The sequence below is a fragment of the Gavialis gangeticus genome, unplaced genomic scaffold, assembly GCF_001723915.1.
Source record: "Gavialis gangeticus isolate Ggan-Ray unplaced genomic scaffold, GavGan_comp1, whole genome shotgun sequence".
NCBI classification, from domain to species: Eukaryota; Metazoa; Chordata; order Crocodylia; family Gavialidae; genus Gavialis; species Gavialis gangeticus.
This window is the reverse complement of record NW_017729024.1, coordinates 157,138,726-157,161,841: the sequence shown is the minus strand read 5'-3', so window position 1 is coordinate 157,161,841 and position 23,116 is coordinate 157,138,726. Positions and strand designations below refer to the sequence as shown.

The 23,116-nt window shown below is 42.5% G+C and overlaps 1 protein-coding gene across 1 annotated transcript in view; it reads left to right on the top strand.

The window, feature by feature from the left end:
* Positions 1–23,116, top strand: part of EGFLAM (EGF like, fibronectin type III and laminin G domains) — a 107,115-nt gene that overhangs the window by 55,265 nt on the left and 28,734 nt on the right. The window contains exons 10-15 of the mRNA XM_019518271.1: positions 2,405–2,505; positions 3,470–3,570; positions 4,584–4,728; positions 8,682–8,871; positions 14,710–14,835; positions 15,843–16,086. Of these exons, the coding sequence (XP_019373816.1) occupies positions 2,405–2,505; positions 3,470–3,570; positions 4,584–4,728; positions 8,682–8,871; positions 14,710–14,835; positions 15,843–16,086 (907 nt within the window). The remainder of the gene's footprint in view (positions 1–2,404; positions 2,506–3,469; positions 3,571–4,583; positions 4,729–8,681; positions 8,872–14,709; positions 14,836–15,842; positions 16,087–23,116) is intronic.

The window sequence follows — 23,116 nt, the reverse complement described above, 5'->3', positions numbered from 1 at the left end:
TGCAGATTGGTATCATCAGGGCCCTAAATGTAAGAGCAGCTTCTCCCTCCATTCAGACACCAGCTGCCTTGCTTCCCTCCCTTCTACCACACCAGGCATGGAGGAGTGACTTTTAAGAAACAGAGAGAATGTTTTCATTTAGTGACCCGAGCAATCATCTGGTTCCCTAACCAGCTCCCTTCCTCACCAACAGCAGGCTTCTCTATAGAGAGTACATCCATAATTGGGGTACTATGGGTAGTCTCCTCATTGTTTCACTAAGGGAGAGTCATTCAGAGATAATGACCCTTGATGACTTTGTCACAGCTGTCCAGACACAGCTTTCCCACCAAGTGCCAAGTTCTTTCTAACAAAACCAGCTTTCACAGTTCCAGAGAAAGGTCACAAACAAATGGGTGCCCACAAGTCAAAAATTAAATCCATAAATTGACATCATTGTAACCTCTAGTCTGGCACATTTGGCAGCAGTACTTACCATCCACATGGTTAACATGTATTTATTTTTGGATGTGGAAAGTGCTATATACTGTCAGTGGTAAATACTGTTATCATTACTTGTTCAGTTTCATGGAACTGGATGATAGCCTGGTCCACACTACAGAATTTTACCACTAGCACTTGGGTTGTGCTATCAAATGTGAATTAAGAGCTCTCATGGGAGGTGGCACACTTTTCCCTGTTGAGCTCTCATGGCGAGCGGTACACTTTTCCCTGCTGCTGTAATGGACTCATGCAGAACTGCCAGAAGCTGTGCAGATTGAAAACACTCTGGTGGCTTCTGTGTCAGCTGGTGTCTGCTGGCAGAAGTTCTTGGATCAGAAGCAGCCTACTATAGACAAAGCCAAGACTTTGAGCTTCTTTCTCTTGAAACACCACAATAGAGTACTTTGTGTGCAAGATTTGGCTGCAGATTTCTTATACAGGTGTCACTTCTGGAGTCATGGCATAGTGTGTTGCACGAGTTAGTTGATTACGTTTGCTTTTACTTCAGTAAATAGCAACAATTCTTGGGGAAAGAGAATTTTGTTTTGCAAAGCAACTGTTATGACAGAAGAAGGAGCCTCCTATAGATGCAATTTTTGTCCTTACTCCCTGAGCCTGCAATGTTAAGCATTTCTCATTAACATTACATAATTATATAGAACTGGTGGGGCTGGATATGGTAATTGGAGTCTTGAATCAATACTTTTAATGGAGCATTTATTCCTTGGTTTCTTCATCGGCACCATGCACTAATACTGCGCAGAAGTGAACTTCTCTTTAGCTGTCAGCACTGCATATTAAATGGTGTGCTAAACAGCCTGGAGACATGCATCTTCCCCTTTATTCTTGTCAGTCTTATAGTTCTCTTTGGAGGACCACTAATATAATCAAGCCTATTTATGGCCAATGCTTATTGTGATTGAGTTTTCATCAGTTAATTGATCTGTGCTTTAGCCTTGCTCAGTTTTATATGACAGCTCTGTTAGCCCCAGTCTAACATTTATTTTGTTTCTTTGTACTATGGCTATAAAACTTGTGTAATTCATGTAATTGCACCTATGTACAAATGAGAATGAAAAATCCACACAGAACACAAGTAATCAAGAAAAGTTGGACCCTCTATTCCTTCTTTCACATTAGCTTTATTACTCATACAGAGAATATATCCCTCTCCTGAGAGGTGGTTGAGAATCCTTCACGAGCTCTAGGGGAAGAGATTTCAAGTGAGTTCTTTGCAGTCTTAGATCTGCCATCTTCTGGGTTGACATAAATGAGAGATGTCTGAGAGCTGACATACCAGCTGTCAACAAGCATTATGGGATAGCCAGGATGTAGGAATGTCATGGCCATACTTTTTCCTCTGAGCCGTACCCTTAAGTTAGTCAGAAGGACATGGTCGTTTTCTATGAGTTGTTATGCTAGTCTGAACCACCAAGAACTCTGTCTAGATGTACCAGCTTTAGAGCAGCTTTTCACTGCAAAGCTAACCCTAAACAGCCAGGGATCTGGCCTGATATATATTTCCAACATATGCTGTTATGCTTCTTGAAAAAGAAAAATGCCTTGTTCTTTCTGTGTTTAACATTTAACAAGAAGAATTAAGACTAGCCAAGTTCTGTGTCAGTAATCCCAGCAAAATTCTGGAGGAAACTTTACTGAAGCCACTGATGAGACCTGGAGACTTCTGAATCTGGTTAAGACTGTGCACCAGAGTCTTAACCAGGGCATTAGTTCTGAAAGGGAATTTGGAGGGGGAGAAGAAAGAACAGGTTAACTGGTTGTTCACAGTTGCTGACTAATAGTTGTCTCTAGAGGAGCTCTATTTTGCATTTTCACCTGATGTTATCTAGTGCTAAATGTATATATTGATTTTATATTGGATAAAACTGCTCAACAACAAGCTCTTTTCTTTGCCTTCCAGATATTATCATCCAGTATCCTCAGTTCTCTGGCTATTCATACATCACCTTTGAACCACTGAAAAATTCCTATCAGAAGTTCCAAATTACCCTTGAATTCAGAGTAAGTTTAAGCAATCTCAAACTCAGAAGCCATCTTTTAATGTTATTTCTTTACACAGGTGGGAGAAATGCACAATGGAATGGTAATTAATGTCAATATTTTATGCTGCAAGATTGATATTGAAGTGGGTTTATCCACAGTCCTCTTAAAATATGGGTTCACATCCCACAAATAAAAATGCATTTGATAAACTCAACCTAAGATTTTTTTCCCCTCACATTGTTTGTCATCTGTGTTTAGTAAAGGTCCTGGAAATAAGTGTTGAGGAGTTGCAAATTAGTGATGACACTACCTTGAGAGAGTTCTGATTAAATAAGTGAACCTCAGCCTGAAATATGGCTGAACTTTTTTGTAAATTTCCATCTATTCAAAAGTGTCTTGTATCATGCAAGCTACTTATGGACCTCTGATCTTCTCATTTCGCAGAGGAATAGCAGTCTCTTGCTTTTACAAATTATGATAATCTGTAAAGATCAAAATGTTATTTGCTCCTTCTTCTACTATGTATATATCATTATGGGTTGTTTTCTTTCACTGAAATAATAGATACCAGCCAGCGATGGCAAGATCACTTATACCACTAGTATGATTTAGTAGTGCTTTTTCTATGTTCATTCATTTGTGCTATTTATTATGGACACACTGGTAGTGCCACCTATTGTTAAGGCTGCCCAGTGCTTTCCATGTAAGAATGTGCATACCTGTTCCTTCATACTGTGATAGTTTAAATAGAAAAGATGTGTCAAAAGCTGAAGAATTCTCATAAAACTGATTTTTTGAGGTTATATCCATATGGGATTTGGAATTGAGACACCAAATTTTCAGTTTGCAAGTGAAAATTCTGTCCAGAAGATTTGTCCGTCTCTAAAACAGATGATTAGTTCCTGCTCTATTGCCATTGCTGCATTTACTTTCTGGAAGTGAGGCTGAACTTTGTCTTTCCATGTTGATACTGTGATCACAGGCTGAAGCAGAGGACGGTTTGCTGCTGTATTGTGGAGAGAACGAACATGGACACGGTGATTTCATGTCACTGGCAATAATCCGGTCCAATGTTCACTTCAGGTAAGGTAACAAACGTTACTGCCCTTCCAGAGGTGAGATCTCCACCCCCACCTCCAACTCTTATGAGCAGAGGAAAGGAAAGGGGATCTGAAGGTCTTATAATTGCCTAACAGAAGTTTCCCCCAGCTCAGTCAGTAAAAGTCAGGCAGCTCAGCCTATGGGTGAGGATTTCTTCATAAAAGAAGAATCTGCTAAGGTTTTCTTCATAAAATGAACATTTGTTATAGTTTATCAAGGGCACAAAAGTCCGTGGGCCACAATGCTGTATGAGTTTATACTCTATTTAGTGGCCTACAATTAGTTTCTTTACTTCACAATGAATATAACCTCAAGAACATGTATTAAAAAGGGCATCTAGTTGGGAGCACAGTTTATTTCTCTGCAGAGATCGAAGCTGGGACCGGGGGCAGGGAGATGGAGGCACACTAAAGAGAAAGAAAAGAGTCATAGATTGCTGTGCTCCATATACAAGCATCATTTGAGATAATTTCTGGGGAAAATTGCTATAAAGATGTGGTAAAATAAAAGGGAATGATATATCTTGATGCTGTTTCTGTTCTCTTTCACATTCTGGACATGTTCAGCTTTGTATGGGCTGCTGTTGAGGCCTCCTTGTCAATCAGCATTGAAAGATTTGAGTTTCCCAGTATTATTAATATAGTACTGGCTCTCACCAGAGAGCTAGGAAAATTCCCAAGAGAAATTACTGTGATCGCAGTAACTCAGATTCTAATACTCTGCATCTTGAAGCCATTTCAAATAGTCTGCAGGCTTCACAATATACTCTGTATTGCCAGAGGATGCAAAATCTTCTCCATAGTAGACAAAAACCGAATTTAAAAAGTTTAGAACTTTAAAAGATACTTTATCTTCACTAAAACAGACCAGATGTTGGTCATTTATCAAATTTTTATATAGCTTTTTAACATGAAAGGAGCAACAAAGAGGCTTTCAGAAGAGAAAAGACTCTTTTTAATGTGGAAAAAAGATTACGTTATTTATTTCTCTTGCAGGTTCAATTGTGGCACTGGGGTTGCAGTCATCATGAGTGAAAACAAAATCAAATTGGGCAACTGGCACAGTGTCACTGTGTTCAGAGATGGACTGAATGGATGGCTTAAACTGGATGAGGACACTCCAGTCACAGGTAAATCTCAGGTAAGTAATTCTGTACCTAGGGTTCAGCCATGGCTGTCTGTACATTTTGATGGTATTTGTTCCTGCCAGTGACAGTGTTATGAGAGAACAGTTTGAATTAAATATGTAAAAGTGCCATGTCTTTACCAGCAATGGGACATTTAAAGGGACAAGAAACAACTTATACAAAGTTCTGCCAGATTGGTAGTCACATAATTCAACCAAGACAGAAAAATATCTATGCACTGAATATTTAAAAGGCCTTGACTATCTCATTGTATCATCCTATTGGCCAGCTACCTTCCTGCCAGTATACCACATGTGTGCTTCTTATAGATGTCTCACTGGGGCAATTGCTGCTCTCTGCTATGTCTTTCCTGTCTAGGTCTCACAGATCCCAGCTCTGCTCCTGCTGCCTAGCTGGGAAAGAGACTGTACACACAAATATAACCATCCAAGGGCCTCAGGGACAATGGGGTAAAACACAGTAGTATTTTAATGAAATAAAATTAAAAATAAATAGTCTTAGTAGAAAGTACATGGCATTATGAAAGAGTATTAAAATATCTAGGAATGGATTAAAAAGAAAATAATAGAAAGATGCAGTTAAGAGTATAGTATGAGCAGTTGTCATGCAGCTAGTGATATAGAGTCAAATTCTGCCCTAATACCACAGTTATCTGGAGTGATGTCAGATGACACAGACAAGAGGTACTATTACAACCAAGATGTCTTGACTTGGTTCCTTTATGACAGGAAGCATAACAAAAGAAAAATTAAGGTAGCTGGCAAGGACAGTTTAGCTATCTCATCTCTACTTCTGCTCTTCCATGACAGCCACCACTCGCACACACCATAGCATTCCATCATAATGGAGCCATTTTGGGTCATTTCTGGATGTTATTCCATGAGATATGGTATTTGGGATGTATTTATAAGCTTTGAGAGTGGTATTTCATTACAACCCCCCCAGGGGTCTGTCTACAATTAAAAGGTTTTTTACTTTAGCTATGATGGAATAGATACATTGAAAACTACTCCCTAGCATAGTGCTTGTATACCAGTAAAAAAATATGTGTACTGGCATAATTTATTTCCACTTGGGACTTCTAAACTAAATTATATTGGTATAAAGCATGTTATACATGTAGAACTATACTTATACTATTGATTTTACCAGCATACCTATGTCAGCAAAAAATCACACCTTTTGTCAACAGATTGGTAAGAATCTAGGGCACCAGTCCTGGGCACTGATTTAGTGGACCCAACAGTACCAGCCCAACTGCTTGTTAGTCTTGGGACAATGTTGGGGGATAACATGTTTCCAGACTCTCTGTCTTCCTGCGGTGACTGGCTGCATGGGGCCAAGTGGCATTCCCAGCAGCTATTCAAGCAGCTGTTCTGCCATGGGCCATGGGAGTGCTCCCTCTCAGCCTTTGGTTAGTTTGGAACAATGCAGGGCTTAGGGAGTGACACCTTTCCCTGCCCTCTGGGCTACATTTGGCTGGCAGGGGGAGCATGGAGGTGAGTGCTGTTCCCCACCACCCCACTTGATGCTCAGAATAAAGATACAAGCAGGGACCCTGGGAGCACAGGGTCAGGAAGAGAACACTGGGATTTGCTGGGAGACGGGAACATACAGACAGAGACTCCCTTCACCCCCATCCTCACTCTCCAGGGCTCCATAACATCTCTGCCCAGGGCACTGAAATTTCTAGCTATGCCTTTTATCACTACAGAGAAGAATTGGAATAGTGTACTGAGAGAAAAAGTAACCCTGAGGACTGAAGTACTAGAAGTGGGATGAGATGTAATAATATAAAGTAGGTGCATCTACACGAGATGTTTACTGCACAGTTGACCAATTAACTGCGCAGTAAATGTTGCACAACTACACATGCCCCTATTAGGCCGGAGTAAATTAATTTACTCTGCTGCAGGATACTGTTGGTAAATACAAGTACTATCCTGCTGTGGAGTTAACAATTCCACAGCAGCACATGCGTAGATGATGCCTTAGCTGGCTGGGGCACGAGGGTGTTTCAGTGTGGGGGCTGCGTGTTGGCTAGCTTCACACTGAAGCACCCTTTATTCCCCAGCCAGTCCTTCCACAACACATTAAGCCAGGGAAGAGTGGCCCTGGGCTGGTAGGTGGACCCCGCCGGTCTTCTGCCAGCTGGGGCTGATCTGACATGGCTCAACATGCTGCATGTGAATAAACTCCGAGGCGCAATAAGTTCTGGAGTTTATTCATGCAAATTAATTGCATGTGTAGACATGCATTGTGTGAAGTTATGTGAGTAATAGCAAGAATTTATGTTATTAATTAAAAGCTCATCAGTTGGAAACAGCTGAAGAGAAGGAGGAGCTCTGTGTCCTAATTCAGGAGTATTCAACATTTTCTGGGTCATAATGACCAACCCCAAGTTGAAGGTTGGGGGTGAACACTAGGACCGTGCTGTCATCACTGCTTGTCTCCCTGGCAGCACATGGAAAGCACCCGTAGCCATTATTCATTCCCATGATGGCATGGGGAAAGGGCCTGCAGAAGACCCCCCTTCTCCACCACCAAATGCCACAGATGCTGCCAAAGCCCCATGTCTGCAGACTGGATCTGGCCCATGGGCCATAAGTTGCCAACCAATGTTCTAATTGATGCAAGGTTGATTGTGAGCCGTATCAATGTGATGGGAATATGAAAAAGGCAAATACAGTCTTATGATGTATCAGTTGATGTATTTTTAGCAAATCCATTGAAGTGTTGTGCAAGGCACTGGTTAGACCAGGAGGTGCAGAAAGGACTAGTAGAATGACTAGGGAAACGGAAGATCCATTCTACAAGAGGAGATGGAGGGTATGTGCACATTGTATGTTCTAGAGTGGCATAGAAATGTTCAGGCTAGCTATAGTCACAGTAGCACAATAGTACATGGGTCAATTTACTCAGCTTGTATAGTGCTATTTCAAGTATCTCAACACTGCCCTGAAGTATGCAGTGTAGATGTACCCTAAGATACTTTGCCTTCCTTAGCCTAGGAAAAAATGGCAGAGAGGGAATATGATTGTTTTCTATGAATAGATTTGGATATGTATGCCAGGAAGGGAGGAGAACTATTTAAACTAGAAAAGAATATGCTGCACAAGAAGAACACATGGTTTATAAACAGGATATCAATAAATGTAGGCTGGGACTTAGAACAAGAATTTAACTATTTGAGAAGTGAGGTTCTGGAACAGCCTTCGTGGAGTAAGAAGGGAAAAAAAGCCCTGACTAAGATGATTAGTTTATGGAAAGGATTACATGATGTGACTGCCTGCAATTACAGGGGATTAGATTCAGTGATTCAGGAGATTCATTTCAGTCCTCTATTCCTTGCTTACTTCCTATGTAGCATAGTTATACCAATAGTATTTTCTAATGCAGACCAGACCTAAGATAATTTATCCCTGGCAAAAATAGGCATCGTTGCCCTGACTTTACTTATACAATTTATACAATTGTTTAGGGTATTTTTGTTGTTGTTAGTATTATTGAATACCAATGGTTTCCTCAGAGTTGTCCATGTGCCACATGGAACTTAAAGTGTAATAGACAAACAGAGGAAGATAAGGCAGAGCAGGTAGGGCAGAGTGGCACCTTGGAGACTTACTGACAGATACAAAGGAAGGAACAGCTTTAAGGCAAAGGAAGCCTTGTGGTTCCACAGTCTAAAAAAACATAACTTTTTTTTTACCTTAATGAATCCAAAATCTCAAGACAAGAAATAGACATAAAAAGTAATGTTTAGAATGGTAATATTGTAGGAGGAGGGATGGATGGTGTGAAAGAACACCCAGTGAACAGTCAAAGACTGTTCTTCATGGAGGAAAAAAGATGTTATTATCTAGTATCACTTAATGAGCCTTTATTAGCTTATGATATGCATCGCATGTGGTTTTATGCGATTCAGCAGCTCTGTTTTCCCTTCTAGGGCCAGTACAGTAAAATCACATTCCGGACACCTTTCTATCTTGGTGGTGCTCCTAGTGCATATTGGTTGGTCAGAGCAGCAGGAACCAATCGTGGCTTTCAGGGCTGTGTTCAGTCACTCATTGTCAATGGGAGGATAATTGATATGAGACCCTGGCCACTAGGGAAGGCTCTAAGCGGTGCTGATGTAGGTAAGTGCAATGTTATGAGGTTCTTTATCTATGTCAAATAAAAACAATAGGATTATTTTCTTCCAAGTGAACAATCAAAAGGCTGCATTCTGTTTTTGAGTTGAGGTGGGAGGTCTGTGGGGTTTTTTGTACAGTATTTTTCTGAAGGCCTGTACACCAGTTGAATGGGAATACTAGCACACACTACTGGCAAAATGTTCCTCATAGACATGAATATAGAAGCAAAGTGATGCTTTATATTGGTATACATAAGCTACTTTCCATGTTTGAAAGAAGCTGTACTGGTAAAAGGCCAGTGTTGTTGATGATATAACTCTTTTTACATTAACAGCTTCTTTTGTCACAGCTGTTTGTTGGGTTTGCATCTCTTCACACACCCAATTGATGCAGTTATGCCAGTAGAAATCTGTAGTATAAACCTGACCTTTAAGTTTGCACTTCAAATACACCTTGAAGATAAGTCCTCAGAACTCAACAACAATGAACATTTTGCCCAGAGATATCATCAGCAATTGCTGTAGGAAAAGTGGGGAAAATCAGATTTTTATCAGAATTCTTAACAGAAAAAGTCTTCCTCTGCAGACCATGAGGGGCCTCTTAATTGAGCTTTATTCTTGAAGGCTGTGTTAGCAAATGTGTTTCTTCACCAACAAACTTAACATAGTCTTCCTTCTTTGGTTCCTAATGGGCTTGAAACCTGTTAGTGACTAAATTCTACAACTTTATATGGAAGAATTACATTATTATCTACATTATACAGATGAGGAAGTGGAGGCGTGCATAATGAGTATGTTGTATATCCATATTGCATCTATCCTTTGGGCACTTCTGTTTCAATAGGATTACAGTCCGAATAGATTTGCTCAAGGGTGCACAGTAGATCAGCAACAAGACAGGAAAAACAAACCCTCTACTTCCTGACTCTCCATCCCATACTCCAGTTCGTCATCTTTGTTTTCGTCATAGTTTTGTATTTGGAATTAAAAAAAATTATTAGTGTGAAACATATAAACAGTTGCTCTGTGTGGTCTAGATAAAATGGCCAGACTTATGTGCAATATCAAAGCAGCCTGGGAAGCAGACACTGAAAAGAATAAGATCATGGAAGCAGAGAGAGTAATTTCACGATAGAGTGAGAACTTATGGAATTTATATATATATAGCTTAAAATCTTTCTAAAGTTTTCTGATCCTTAATCTATATTGTCTCTCGGGGCCCAGGTAGATTCATTCCCAGCCCTGAGCATTCCACACACTGTTGCCTTAACAATCAGCCTCAGCTAAAATAAATACTGGATTTTGCCATGTGTGACTCAGAGCTGAACAACAGAACCATGATACACTCCACAGTTGTGGAGCTCGGTAGAACCTGTGCCATAAGGTGTTGCAAACAGTATGGAAAATGGAGATACAAGTGGAGATATAAAATAGTGGAGATAAAAAGTGGTGATATAAGTAACCTGGAAGTAGTTCCTCAAGTCTATTAGATTTGTTGCCTGCCAACCTTTCTGTCCTGCTTGTACTCTGTATAAATCACTGATACCATATTCCTGAGAACATGGAAAAAAGAGAAGAGAGACTGCCTTAAGTCTGTATTTTTCCATCTGCCAGGTTTAAATGTCTGGCACAGGGGATGTTGTTGTATGTTTAATTATAGGGCCAAATCCTGTTAGATACAGAATTTGAACATCAAATGTATTTCAGAACTTGACTTTTAAACATAGTCCTTTGTTAAATTCAGGTGGCCACAGTCATGATTAATACTGCACTGAATACGGGAAAAAGCTGTAATGGCTGCTTAATTTGGTTCCTTTTATTGAATCTGTATATGTTCCAGGGTAATAAATAAATATTAATCTATCCAGTGAACAGAATAGGAGGAGGTCACATGCTTTGAGATACAGATTTTGTAGACATTAGGGCTGGAAGGGACCTCACAAGATCATCAGGTCCAGACCCCTGCCCAAAGGAAAGGAAGTCAGCAGGGATCAAATGATCCCAGCAAGCTAGGCATCCAAGTGTTTTTTGAAAGTATCCAGAGTAGGTGCTTGCACCACCACTGAGGGGAGTCTATTCCAGGGCCTGATCTCTAGATATCTTTGTAGTGAATTGATTTTTCTTTATGAAGCGTGTTAATTGAATTCTCCATACCTTTTTCTTTCCCTCTTGAGACCTCTCATTCACTCCTAAGATTTATCACCACTTCCCGATTATTGTGTAGTAGGACTTTGGGTTCCCAGCCAGGGATCAGGGCCTCAATGTGCCAAGAACTAGCAAAAAGACTCCTTCTCCAGTGAGCATAAACCTAAGAGTAGTGAGGGTTTGTGTAAATTATGGAGTAACTTGTTATTCTTAAATTGCACCATGAGGATTCTGTTAACTCCTGGCTGCTGTATGTGTGTATGTAGCGGGGAAAGTGGGTTGTCTTCCTTGGAAGCATCGGATGTTGGCTGGAGCCAGAGTTGGGGACTTGGACTGGGATGTGCTAGTGCTGCTGCTGGGACTTAAACCTGGAGGTTCCTGACTAGAGGGTCTTGTCCGTCTGCTCAGGGTCAGACTGATTCCCATACTTGGAGTCCAGAAGGGATTTTACCCCCTGGTTAGATTGGTATGGACTATGGGGTTCTTGCCTTTCTCTGTAGTGGGGGTGGAAGGAGGGAGTCATGGCCCTTTTCCTTGGATCTCTTGAACATATAGAATCATAGAATCAATGAGTCGGAAGGGACCTAGACAGATCATCGAGTCCGACCCCCTGCCATGGGCAGGAAGGAGCACTGGGGGTGGCAGGGGTCATAAGACCCCAGCCAGGTGCCTATCCAGTCTCCTCTTGAAGATTTCCAGGGAAGGTGAAAGCACCACCTCTCTGGGAAGCCTGTTCCAGGCTCTGGCCACCCTTACAGTGAAGTAGTTCTTCCTAATATCTTAACAACCTTTGCAGCAGCAGGATTTTAGCTTCCATGGTCCCCCTGCTTTACTTGTGGCAGGTTAGGCTGTTATATCTACCAAATTGTGGCAGTAGTTCTCGGCACGGTGGCACCTTTAATCTCACTCTTTTTGCTGCTTGCATTCCCCACTCCCCAACTACTGAGTAGCCAAGAGGCAATTAATAGTGCAGTTTTTGCCTCTCAGCCACTCAGTGGCAGGGGCAAGAGGGCATGTGCGCAGCAAAAAGTGAGATTAAAGGCGCTGCTACTCCATGAACTTCGTCCATGATTTAGGTAGGTCCCTAGTTGCATCTTGTAGTTATGTAAGGATTGACTGTAATTTTGCTATGATATTAGACAATGGATTTGTATAGGATGGTTTGGAGAGGGATGATCGTACTTTAGGCAGGGGGTTGGATGAGATGGCCTCTTAATGAAATCAGTGGAAGTGTTGTTATTCACCTGAACGGAGCCTGGATTTCACCACTGCTCTGAGAGACATATCTTGGATGAACAACTTTGTCATTTATCTGCACAAATCACATGGAATGATTGCTGTGGAAGCACTACAGTGCTGAATTGCTTATATTGGCAGATGAACCATATTATATTGGCCATTAGAAAATTCAGTCTAAAGACTTAAAAAATATATCATCTAGCAGTCAGAGAACTAGACTGGAAGTTGGTAATCCTGAGGTCTGTTCATGGCTTTGTCATTTACTGCTTGCCTCAGTTTCCCTGTCTATAAAATGTGGGTAGTGCTACTCATCTATGTGATGGTGTTGTTGTTAATTTTAAGTGGTACAGAAGCCTAAAATATAGGTGCTATATATGTGCAGAGTGTCATTAGAAACCTTAAAAATGGGGTATACATTTTCATATGAAAAATGGTACAGCAGGATCCCCTGTCCCCTCTTGCCCATCTTCTCTATGGTCACCAAAATTGTATTTTATTTATTTGTGCATTTATTTATTTAATTTCATTTATATGCCACCCTTCCCAACAAAGGCTTAGGGTGGTTTACAATGAGAAAACAGAATAAATTAAAAATAGAAGAGTGACAGGAAGACCAAAACAGCTAAAAAGGGAACTAGAATAGCAAAATAAAATGGAGACCCCATAAACAACATCTCAGCCTTGTTTTGTTTGACAAATGCCTGTCCAAATAGAAAGGTCTTACTGGGCTTCCAAAACTTGTGAGAAAGGAAGGTGTGTGGAAGGCATTGCAAGTATGTCTGTTTTCATGTCTGGCTGGCAGAGGAGTTATTTAACACGATAGTTGTCTCTTTCCACATAGAAATAGTATATCTCCTGCCCCTGAAGAGATGTGCTAGCCTAACATTAGTCTTTAGCTTGAGGCCCTTTAGTTAGGTCTCTGGTGCTGTCTGCTGTGAATAGTGTAATCAGACCATGACTTGTTCTGCTAAAACTAGGCCTGACAGAACACTTATAAACGTACAGTAGGAAACAAGTCTATACTGGCAGGCAGACGGATAAAACCTAATGGATTTTTTCTGTTTCTGGCTTCTTTGTGGCTTTGTGCCCAAAAGGTTGTATTTCAAGTTGTGTAGTATAGTAGTGGTCTCATTCTTGAAACAGGACAACACAGTTTATTAACCCTTGTTGAAATGAGTGGCTGAATGGAAGTTGATGATGTGTGGAAAACTCTACAGAAGTTCTTTGGCTGCAGTTCTCAGCACTCTGAATATAGATAGGAAATGAAACTTTACAGTTTGAGCTGTTGGGACCACAGTTGAGGTCTGCAGGGCCCCCTGAGTCAATCTTTCCTCATGGTACGCTCACTCTTTTCTCATCAATAATCAATAATAGATATGCCAAACTTATGCCAGTCACCCCAGGTAGCAAGGCTGCTTCCTGATTTTCATTTTTGATTCTGCTTCCCACTCAGATCGATCCACGTTTCTGTATTTGAACGATCCAATATGCAAACTTACGTGATTCATTCTGACACTGCTCACCAAGAGCCCTGGGGTCTCTCCATATACATAGCCCATCTTGGAGACTATGTTTGAAGGTACCCAAACGTGAAATGTTTCGCTGAGCACTTTAGGTCTTCAAAGCACTGCAGAAGCATTAGTAATGTGTTCATAGTCACCCACAGCTAATATGTTGGTCTGGGCCTCATCAGTTCATGTTTACAATGTATTCCTCTAGGCTACAGGGGGGATGACTGAAATACAATTCACAATTTAAATACTATAAAAAAAAGAAAAAAATTCTAGGTGAAGTGATAGTTCATCAAAGGTGTATTTTTAGTATTGAACACTTATTAAATAATATTAAAGGTTAGCTGTAAGAAGGAAATAAGGAAATCCATCCCTCTGTCAGATTTAGTACTGTTACCTCAGGGCATCTTCCTGCTCCTTACATGGTGGAAATGGTGATTAGAAAGCCCATATGTTGGTAATATGGATCCCCTGCAGTGCAGACAGAACAGTTAACAACTACATACCAATTAATAAGATTAGAGCTGCTGCTTAGCACCTTCAGTGCTTAGCATACTTAGCACAAACTTTGAATGAACAAAGAAGCACTTAAGATAATTGAAGTTAAACAAATCAGGGTACTCATAATGTAAACAATCTGGTGACATTTGGGGATTTTGAAATAAGCATTGTGAAGGGAGGAAAATCCTAGAGGCTGGTGAATGCTCAAACTGTAAGAATGTTTCCTGGTTGTATTTTTCACCGTTTTTTTTTTTTTTTATTTTCTGTGCCACTGAATGTTGGAATTGGACAACTTTGCTTAAAATGTGCTTCCTATTATGCAATGTTGGAAGAGAGTTCAGTTTAATGGGAAACAAATTGCATTTGTCATAATAGTGAATGAGTAGTGAAATAAATTCTCTTGGGTTGGCTTGTATGATAAATCAATGTTTTGGTTCTGCGTTTAGGTGAATGCAGCACTGGAATTTGCGATGAAGCTTCCTGTATCAATAGTGGCACCTGCACAGCAAGTAAAGCTGATTCATACATGTGCCTTTGCCCACTTGGATTTAAAGGCCGTCATTGTGAAGAAGGTGAGAGGAAACTAAATCACTTTTATTCCTGACTACAAATCATTTGATGTTTGGTACATTTTCTCAGTTGAATAAATGGTCCTGGATGTTACGTACTTCAGTCAGGAAACAGCCCTGTCTGTATTCCTCCTGACAGTACATGTATGTCATATACTACATAATGCCTTCTGATCAGAAGGTAATGAATGCTGTGTGTGTATGTGTAATGTTTTGTATTATTATATTGCAGACTAGATTGTGCCTGGACCTTACACTGGGGAGTGGATAACACTCCACACTCCCTTTAATGCCTGCACAGGAGCACTTGGAGTGCAGACAGCCCCTCCCAGTTCATGTTCCCTGCCATGCTAACCACTCTGAAGGGGGAGGGAAAGAAAACATTACGTCTAGGAGTTGCGAGTGGCATTATGGCTAAGGGTTTGATGCAGACCTGATTAGGCCAAGATACTGCATCAAAACAGGTGCAGCCCAGGCATTTACATACTAAACTTAAATAGCAGTTAGGTTGAATTAGCTGCGCTTGTTCAATGTGGGATGTTGATCTTGGTTGTCTGCAAGGTCTGGATTTGATGTAGCACAGAAGGCTGTGATGCATATTAAATTGGTAATCTGTTTTTAGCCACAGTCTCCAAGAGAGATGAAGCTTCCTGCAGCTTTTCTTGAGAAAGCTGTAGCTTTGTCCTTAACAGAGGGCTGTAGCTGTAGCCCTTAATGGAGACCTGCACCATGAATATACAAATCCAACTCTGCTGTTTGACTGACTCTTATTCCCTTGAGCAGTGTAAAAAAATCACTTTTTTCTTTGTTATCAATACAAGGCCTCCTGCTCTCTAATTTATATTTTATATCATAATACACTATAAAATATGTAATAATTGTCCAATACACATCTTTGGAAGAAAGACATAGAACAAAGAGAACTGTGTAAAATTGGTTAGTGAGATGAGTCCATAAAACATGGACTCTAAGTGCCTCAAATGACCTCCTTCTGTATTCTGGATTTTCAGCATTTGCTTTGGTCATACCTCAATTCAACATGTCTTTGAGGTCATTTGCTACCACACCCTGGCCATTGGAACCACAGAACTATCTTTCCTTCATGGAGTTTGAGATGATGTTTCGCCCTGATTCAGAGAATGGTGTCCTCTTGTACAGCTATGACACTGACAGCAAAGACTTCCTGTCCATTAACATGGTGGCTGGCTACGTGGAGTTCAGATTTGACTGTGGTTCGGGAACAGCTGTAATCAGGTAAATATGATGTGTAATACTTCCCTTCCGGCAATATCACAAGAAAAATGTAAGCGAGGAAGAGCCAATACAAAAGATAGTATTGACTCCTAGCAATACCCAGAGATGGCTAATTCTTCTAAAGAAAGCATTAAAGCTCTAACTGTGTCTAACTGTGGAACACAATTCCATAGGAGAGTTTTTTCTATACCTTTAGTTTATATCCAAAGGCATGACTTTTGAGAAATCTTATTTCCACGTTACCATGTAACTGGTGTTTTTATTCACATAGAGATAACATTTTAAAAAGTAGCCCCCTGCATCAATAATATTATATCACAGGTAATTAAAGAATAACACACAAGGAAACTGGAGCTATTTTACCACTGTAAGCTTAACGAATAGCCCAGTATGTGAAAATAATATACATAAAGATGTACATAATGTATGGTAATATATGCAGGCTTTATGTATTGTTTGTCTCCTATAAATTTAGGCAAATGTGGTTACACCAAAACTAGGAGTTCTGAAATAAACTAAAGGTGAAATTGCAAAACTACTGGCAATAATATGTAACCTATCGTTATAAACTGCCTCTATGCCAGATGACTGGCAGGTTGACAACATAACACCCGTCTTTAAAAAGGGCTCCAGAGGTGATCCTGGGAACTACAGACTAGTGAGTGTCACTTTGACCCCTGGGAGGTTGGTGGAAACTATAATAAAGAACAAAATCATCAGTCATGTGGACAAATATGATCTTTTGGGGAGGAATGAATGTGGTTTTTATGAAGAGAAATTCTGCCTCACTAATCTGGAGTTATCGGAGGGTGTTAACAAGCATGTGGACAAGGGGGATCTAGTTGGCAATATATTTACACTTTCCCTCATTTAAGGCTTTAAAAGAAAAACCTGTGTTGCCACAGGATTGGAGGGAAGGTTCTTTTGTGGATTGAGAGATGATTAAAAGATAGGAGGCAAGGGGTGGAGAGCTAAATGATCACTTCTCAGGATGGTTAGAAGTCAAAAGTGGGGTCCTGCAAGGATCTGTGCTGGGCTTTATTTTGTTCAACACTTTCATCAGTAACCTGGTGAAGGGTGTGCACAGTGAAATCTCCAAGTTTCCAGATGATACCAAGTTTTTATGGGTAACCAATTCCCAAGCCGATGGAGGGGAGCTGCGGAAAAATCCTACCAAGCTAAGTGAGTGGGCAAAAAATGTCCTACGAATTTCATTGTCAACAAGTGCAAAGTAATACATCTGGGAAAAAATAACCTCAACTATATGTACACAATGCTGGGTTCTGAACTATGTCTTATGACTCAGGAAAGAGACCTTGCAATCATAGTAGATAGTTCTCTAAAATATCAGCTCATGAACAATGTGTGCCATCAGAGGCTGGGGGGGCACAGCGACTGCCTGCATGTGGTGGTATCAGTGGTGGGGGCATGGTGCTGGTGAGCAGGGAGCTCCCACAGGCAGCTGCAGTGGTAGTGGGGGGGAAGGGAGTGGTGAGCACCAACCAGTAGTTGACGGCCAGTGGTGATCGGGGTCGGCTCACAGATGTTGTCAGTGGTGGGGGAGGAGAGGGGTGGTGGCAAGTGGCGACCACCCACAGGCACTGCCAGCAGCATTGGTGGTGCTTTTTGCAGGGGGTGCACTGCCAATCTCAGGGGGTGCACGTGCACCTGTGTCCCTATGCATCGCCAATGCATCAGCTCAATGTGCAGCAGTGACCACAAAAGCCAATAAAATGTTTCCCCTTACTGAATGGAGGAAGCAACCTATTGACAGATGATGCAGAAAAGGCTGAAATACTCGATGCCTTTTTTTATCTCAGTCTTCATAGGGAATGTCAGCTCCAGCACTTGACAGCACTGTCTGGAGAGGAGGTATGCAGCCAACAGTAGTGAAAGAACAGGTTAGGGACTATTTAGAAAAGCTGGTTATGTACAAGTCTATGGGGCCAGATGCAATGCACCCAAGGGTGCTGAAGGAATTGGTTGATGTGATTGCAAAACCACTGGCCATCATCTGTGAAAACTCATGGTGATTGGGAGAAGTCCCAGATTATTGGAAAAAGGCAAACATAGCGCCCATCTTAGAAAGGGAATGAGGAGAATCTAGGGAACTACAGACCAGTCAGCTTTACCTCAGTCCCTGGAAAAATCATGGAGCAGGTCCTCAAGGAATCCATTTCTAAGCATTTGGAGGAGAAGGAGATTAGGAATAGTTATCATGAATTTGCCTGACCAACATGATTGTCTTCTACGATGAGATGACTGGCTCTGTGGATGTGAGAAGAGCAGCAGATGTGACATACTTTGACTTTAGCAAGGTTTTTGATATGGTCTCCCACAACATTATCGCAAGCAAGCTAAGGAAGTATGGGTTGGATGAATGGACTGTAAGGTGGATAGAAAACTGGCTGGATCATTGGGCTCACAGGATAGTAATCAATGACTCTGATGTCTAGTTGGCAGCTGGTATCAAGTGGAGTCCCCAGAGGTCAATTCTGGGACTGGTTTTGTTTAATACCTTCATCAATGACCTAAAAGATGGGATGGCGTGCACCCTCAGCACATATGCAGATGACACCAAGCTGCAGGGATATGCTGGAGCATAGGGCTGGAATTCTGAAAGACCTAGACAAACTAGAGAATTAGACCAAAGGAAATCTCATGAAGTTCAATAAGGGTAAGTGTGAAGTCCTGCACTTTGGATGGACTCCATGCACTGGTACAGACTAGGGACTGACTGGCTAAGCAGCAGCTCTACAGAAAAGGACCTGAGGGCTACAGTGGACAATAATCAGACCATGAACCAACAGTGTGCCCTTTGTTGCAAAAAAGGCTAACAGCACAGTAGGCTGCACTGGTAAGAGTGTTTCCAGCAGATCAAGGGAAGTGATTATTCCCTTCTATTTGGAACTGGTTAGGCCACATCTGGAGTACTGTGTCCACTTTTGGACCTCCTGCTACAAAAAGGATTGGATCTCCCACTACAAAAAGGATTGGACAAATTGGACAGAGTCCATGAAAATGTTTAGAGGGCTGGGGAGCATGATTTATGGGAAGCTGAATGACTTTAATCTTAAGAAGATAAGACTGAGGGGTATTTTAAAAATGGCCTTCACCTACCTGAAGGGTACTTCTAGAGAGGATGGAGCTAAATTGTTCTTAGTGGTGGCAGATGACCGAACAAGGAGCAATGGTCTCAAGTTGCAGCAAGGGCAGTTGAGGTTAGCTATTAGGAAAATCTCTCTCATAAGGTGGGTAGTAAAGCACTGGAACAGGTTACCTAGAGAGGTTGTAGAATCCCCATCCATGGAGGTTTTTAACACTCAGGTAGACAAAGCCTTGGCTGAGATGATATAGTTGGGGGTGGTTCTGCTTTGAGCAAGGGGTTGGACTAGATGACCTGCTGAGGTCCCTTTGAACCCAAATTTTCTATGATTCTATGTTGGGCATCATTAACAAGTGAGAACATCATCATACTGTTATACAAATCCATGGTGCACCCACATCTTGAATACTGTGTGGGTCCCCACATCTCAAAAAGTATGTAGTAGAATTAGAAAAGGTACAGAGAGGGGCAGCCAAAATGATCAGGGGCCTAAAGCAGCTGCAATACCAGGAAAGTCTAAAAAGGCTGGGACACTTCAGTTTGGAAAGGACAAGGTTTAGGGGGATATATAGTAGAGGTCTATAAAGACCAACTGAATAGGAAACTGTTGTTCACCATGTCCTAGAATGCTAGAAGTAGGGGACACCCATTGGAATTAGTAGGTGACTGGTTTAAACTAATAGTATCATAGTGCTTAGGGTCAGAAGGAACCTAAACAGATCATCAGGTCTGACCTCCTGCCCAGGGCAGGAATGGGTGGCGGGGTCATATCACCCCAGCCAAATATCCGTCCAGCCTCCTCCTGAAGACCCCCCAAGGTAGGAGAGAGCACCACCTCCCTTGGAAGCCCATTCCAACAGCCCGGCAGCCCTAACTATAAAGTAATGTCTCCTGATGTCCAACCTGAACCTTCTCTCTAACAATTTGTGGCCATTATTCCTAGTAAACCTGGGTGGTGCCTGGGGGAACAGAGCCTCCCTCAATTCCTGCTGGTCCCCACTTCTGAGTTGGTAAATGGCCACCAGATCCCCTCTCAGCCTTCTCTTGTGGAGGCTGAATAGGTTCAGGCCTTTTTAGCCTCTCCTCATAGGGCCTGCCCTGCTGCCCCTTGACCACGTGAGTGGCCCTCCTCTGGACTCTCTCAATGCTAGCCACATTCCTCTTGAAGTGCAGCGCCCAGAACTGGACGCAGTACTCCATCTGTGGCCTGACCGTTGCCACATAGAGGGGAAGGATCACCTCCCTAGACCTGCTTGCGATGCATCTGTGGATGCACGACAAGGTGCAGTTAGCCTTACTGACCACTTCCTTGCATTGGTGGCTCATGTTCATCCTGGAGTCAGCAATGACTCCAACATCCCTTCTGCTACTGTTTTGACAAGAAGGGTGTTCCCCAGCATTTAGGTGTGTTGCTGGTTCCTTCTCTCTAGATGCAGCACCTTGCACTTGTCTGCATTGAATCCGTCCATCTGCCCACCTCTGTAATTTGTCTAGATCTAGCTGGATTCTGTCCCTCCCCTCCAGCATGCCCACCTCGCCCCACAACTTGGTGTTGTCAGTGAATTTGGACAGCGTGCTTTCCACACCCACATCCAGATTGCTGATAAAGATGTTGAGCAGTACAGGCCCCAGGACCAAGCCCTGGGGGACTCCACTGCCCACATCCCTCCAGGTTGAAAATGACCTGTCCACCACCATTCTCTGGGTGTGACCATCTAGCCAATTTACCACCCATCTGACTCTGTAGGCATCAGTGCCACAGTCATCAAGGTTTTGTGATGGGAAACCATGTCAAAGGCCTTCTTAAAGTCCAGGAAGATGACGTCCACCCCAACACTGTCATCCAGGGACTTTGTGACCTGATCATAAATAATAAGAGCAAGTACTTTTTTATGCAACATGTAGTTAACTTGTGGAATTCCTGTGGTACAGGTAGATAGCATAGCTAAATTAAAAAAGGGACTAGATAAATTCATGGATGTTAGCTGTTGAATAGGATTCTTGGAGACGTTTCTCTGGGCATCGCTAACCCAATAAATTGTGGATACCTGGGAAGGTGCTGAATAAGGGATAAATCACTTTAGAGCAAGGGTAGGCAACATTTTTGGCCGGAGTACCAAATAAAACGCAATGTCTACCTTATAAGGTGCGAGAGTGCCAGCATGCCAAAAAACCCAAACCAGGGTAGAGGGTACATGGCAGGATGTACTGCATATTAATATAGTAAATAATCATAAATGTTGCTTTTTATAGTAAATACCAGGTTTTCTAAAAATTCTAAACCTGGTGATATTAAACACTGGATTCTTAATTAAGCAAATGAGGGTGTTACTCCTCTCAGAACCCAGCCCAGGGAAGGGATTTTAAGGTGGTGGGCGACTCTAAGCAGGGTGTTCACTTGCAGCCCAGCGCTACCCCACTGGACAAACAAATGAGCAGACTCCTTAAATTAAACTGGAAACCACAGGACTGTATTAATAATAACAGGCAACAACAATACTTACAATAATTACAAGATTATTTACAACGGGAATTAAGAAAACAGTGAGAGACAGAACAGAACAGAACAGAATGCAGACCCTCAGTCTGAGAGCTTCAAACAGTACTGCAAGTTACACTGAGACATACACAGAGCCTGGCTGTTACAGGCTCTCGGGCCGTATGCTTACAATGAGAACTGTACAGATTCCCCACCTCCCCAGGAGACTTCCCCTTCTCTAGGGTACTCTCTCTCCTTCAGTCCAGTGAATGGGTGATACGTTATCACAAGAGTGTTGGCCCAGTGACACTGGTCCTGGGGCTGCTTGTACATGTGATGGGGGTTTAGTTCTCCCTAAATTGAAATGGAGGGTTTTTAATTGGTGGGCTTTTAATTGTGTTGATTAAAAAAACCCACTGTTTCAATTCAGGGACATCCGTCACGTCACAGTGATGGCCCCATCAGCTCACATGCCTCCCCTCTGCTCCCCCCGGCATGGGCAGACTCCACCAGGAAAAAAAGAATCAGGCCTCTCAACACTTTTTTTCATTTTTTTCCTCAGTGGAGCCTGCCCACATGAGCTGCCACCGGGTTGCACAGCCCCTGAGCTGTGCAGGGCACAATGTTTCCCTCCACGATGGCGGCGCTCCCCAGGACTGCTTGGACAGGGTGCTAGCAGGCAGGTGCCACCTGGGAGGCACTGCCACTGTGGAGGGAAGGTCCAGGGTCCCCCACAGCTCAGAGACCACTGACCAGTTGGCAGCTCACCCCCCAGCCGTGGGAGAGGCAGGTAGGCTCCAGTGCCCCATGCACTGTCTCTGCTGCCTTCCTGCCACCTGGGACTGCCTGAGAATGGGCTGGCTTGCCCCTGGGGCAGTACAAGGCAGCAGGTGGGCAGTTGGGTGTGGTGGCAGCAGGAGAAGGCAATGGGGACAGTGCACGGGGTGCTGGAAGCCCGCCAAGCCTGAGCTTCCCCGAGCACATCTGAGTTTCCAGCGTTTCATGCACCGTTGCAATTCCTAACATAGCAAACTGACAATCTACACCCCAGGGTACTCAAGGAGGTGGCGAGTATCATAGCCCAGCCCCTGGCACAGATCTCTGAAAACTCCTGGTGCTCTGGTGAAATGCCCGAAGACTGGAAGAAGGCCAATGTGGTGCCTATCTTCAAGAAAGGGAGGAAAGTGGATCCAGCTAACTATAGGCCCATCAGCCTGACTTCTATCCCGGGGAAGATCTTAGAACAGTTTATTAAAGAGGCCATCCTTAATGGACTGGCCGACACCAACATCCTAAGGGATAGCCAGCACGGGTTTGTTGCGGGTAGGTCTTGCCTGACCAATCTTATTTCCTTCTATGACCAGGTGACTTATCACCTGGACAAGGGAGAAGAGATTGATGTCCTATATCTTGACTTCAAAAAAGCCTTCGATCTGGTATCCCAT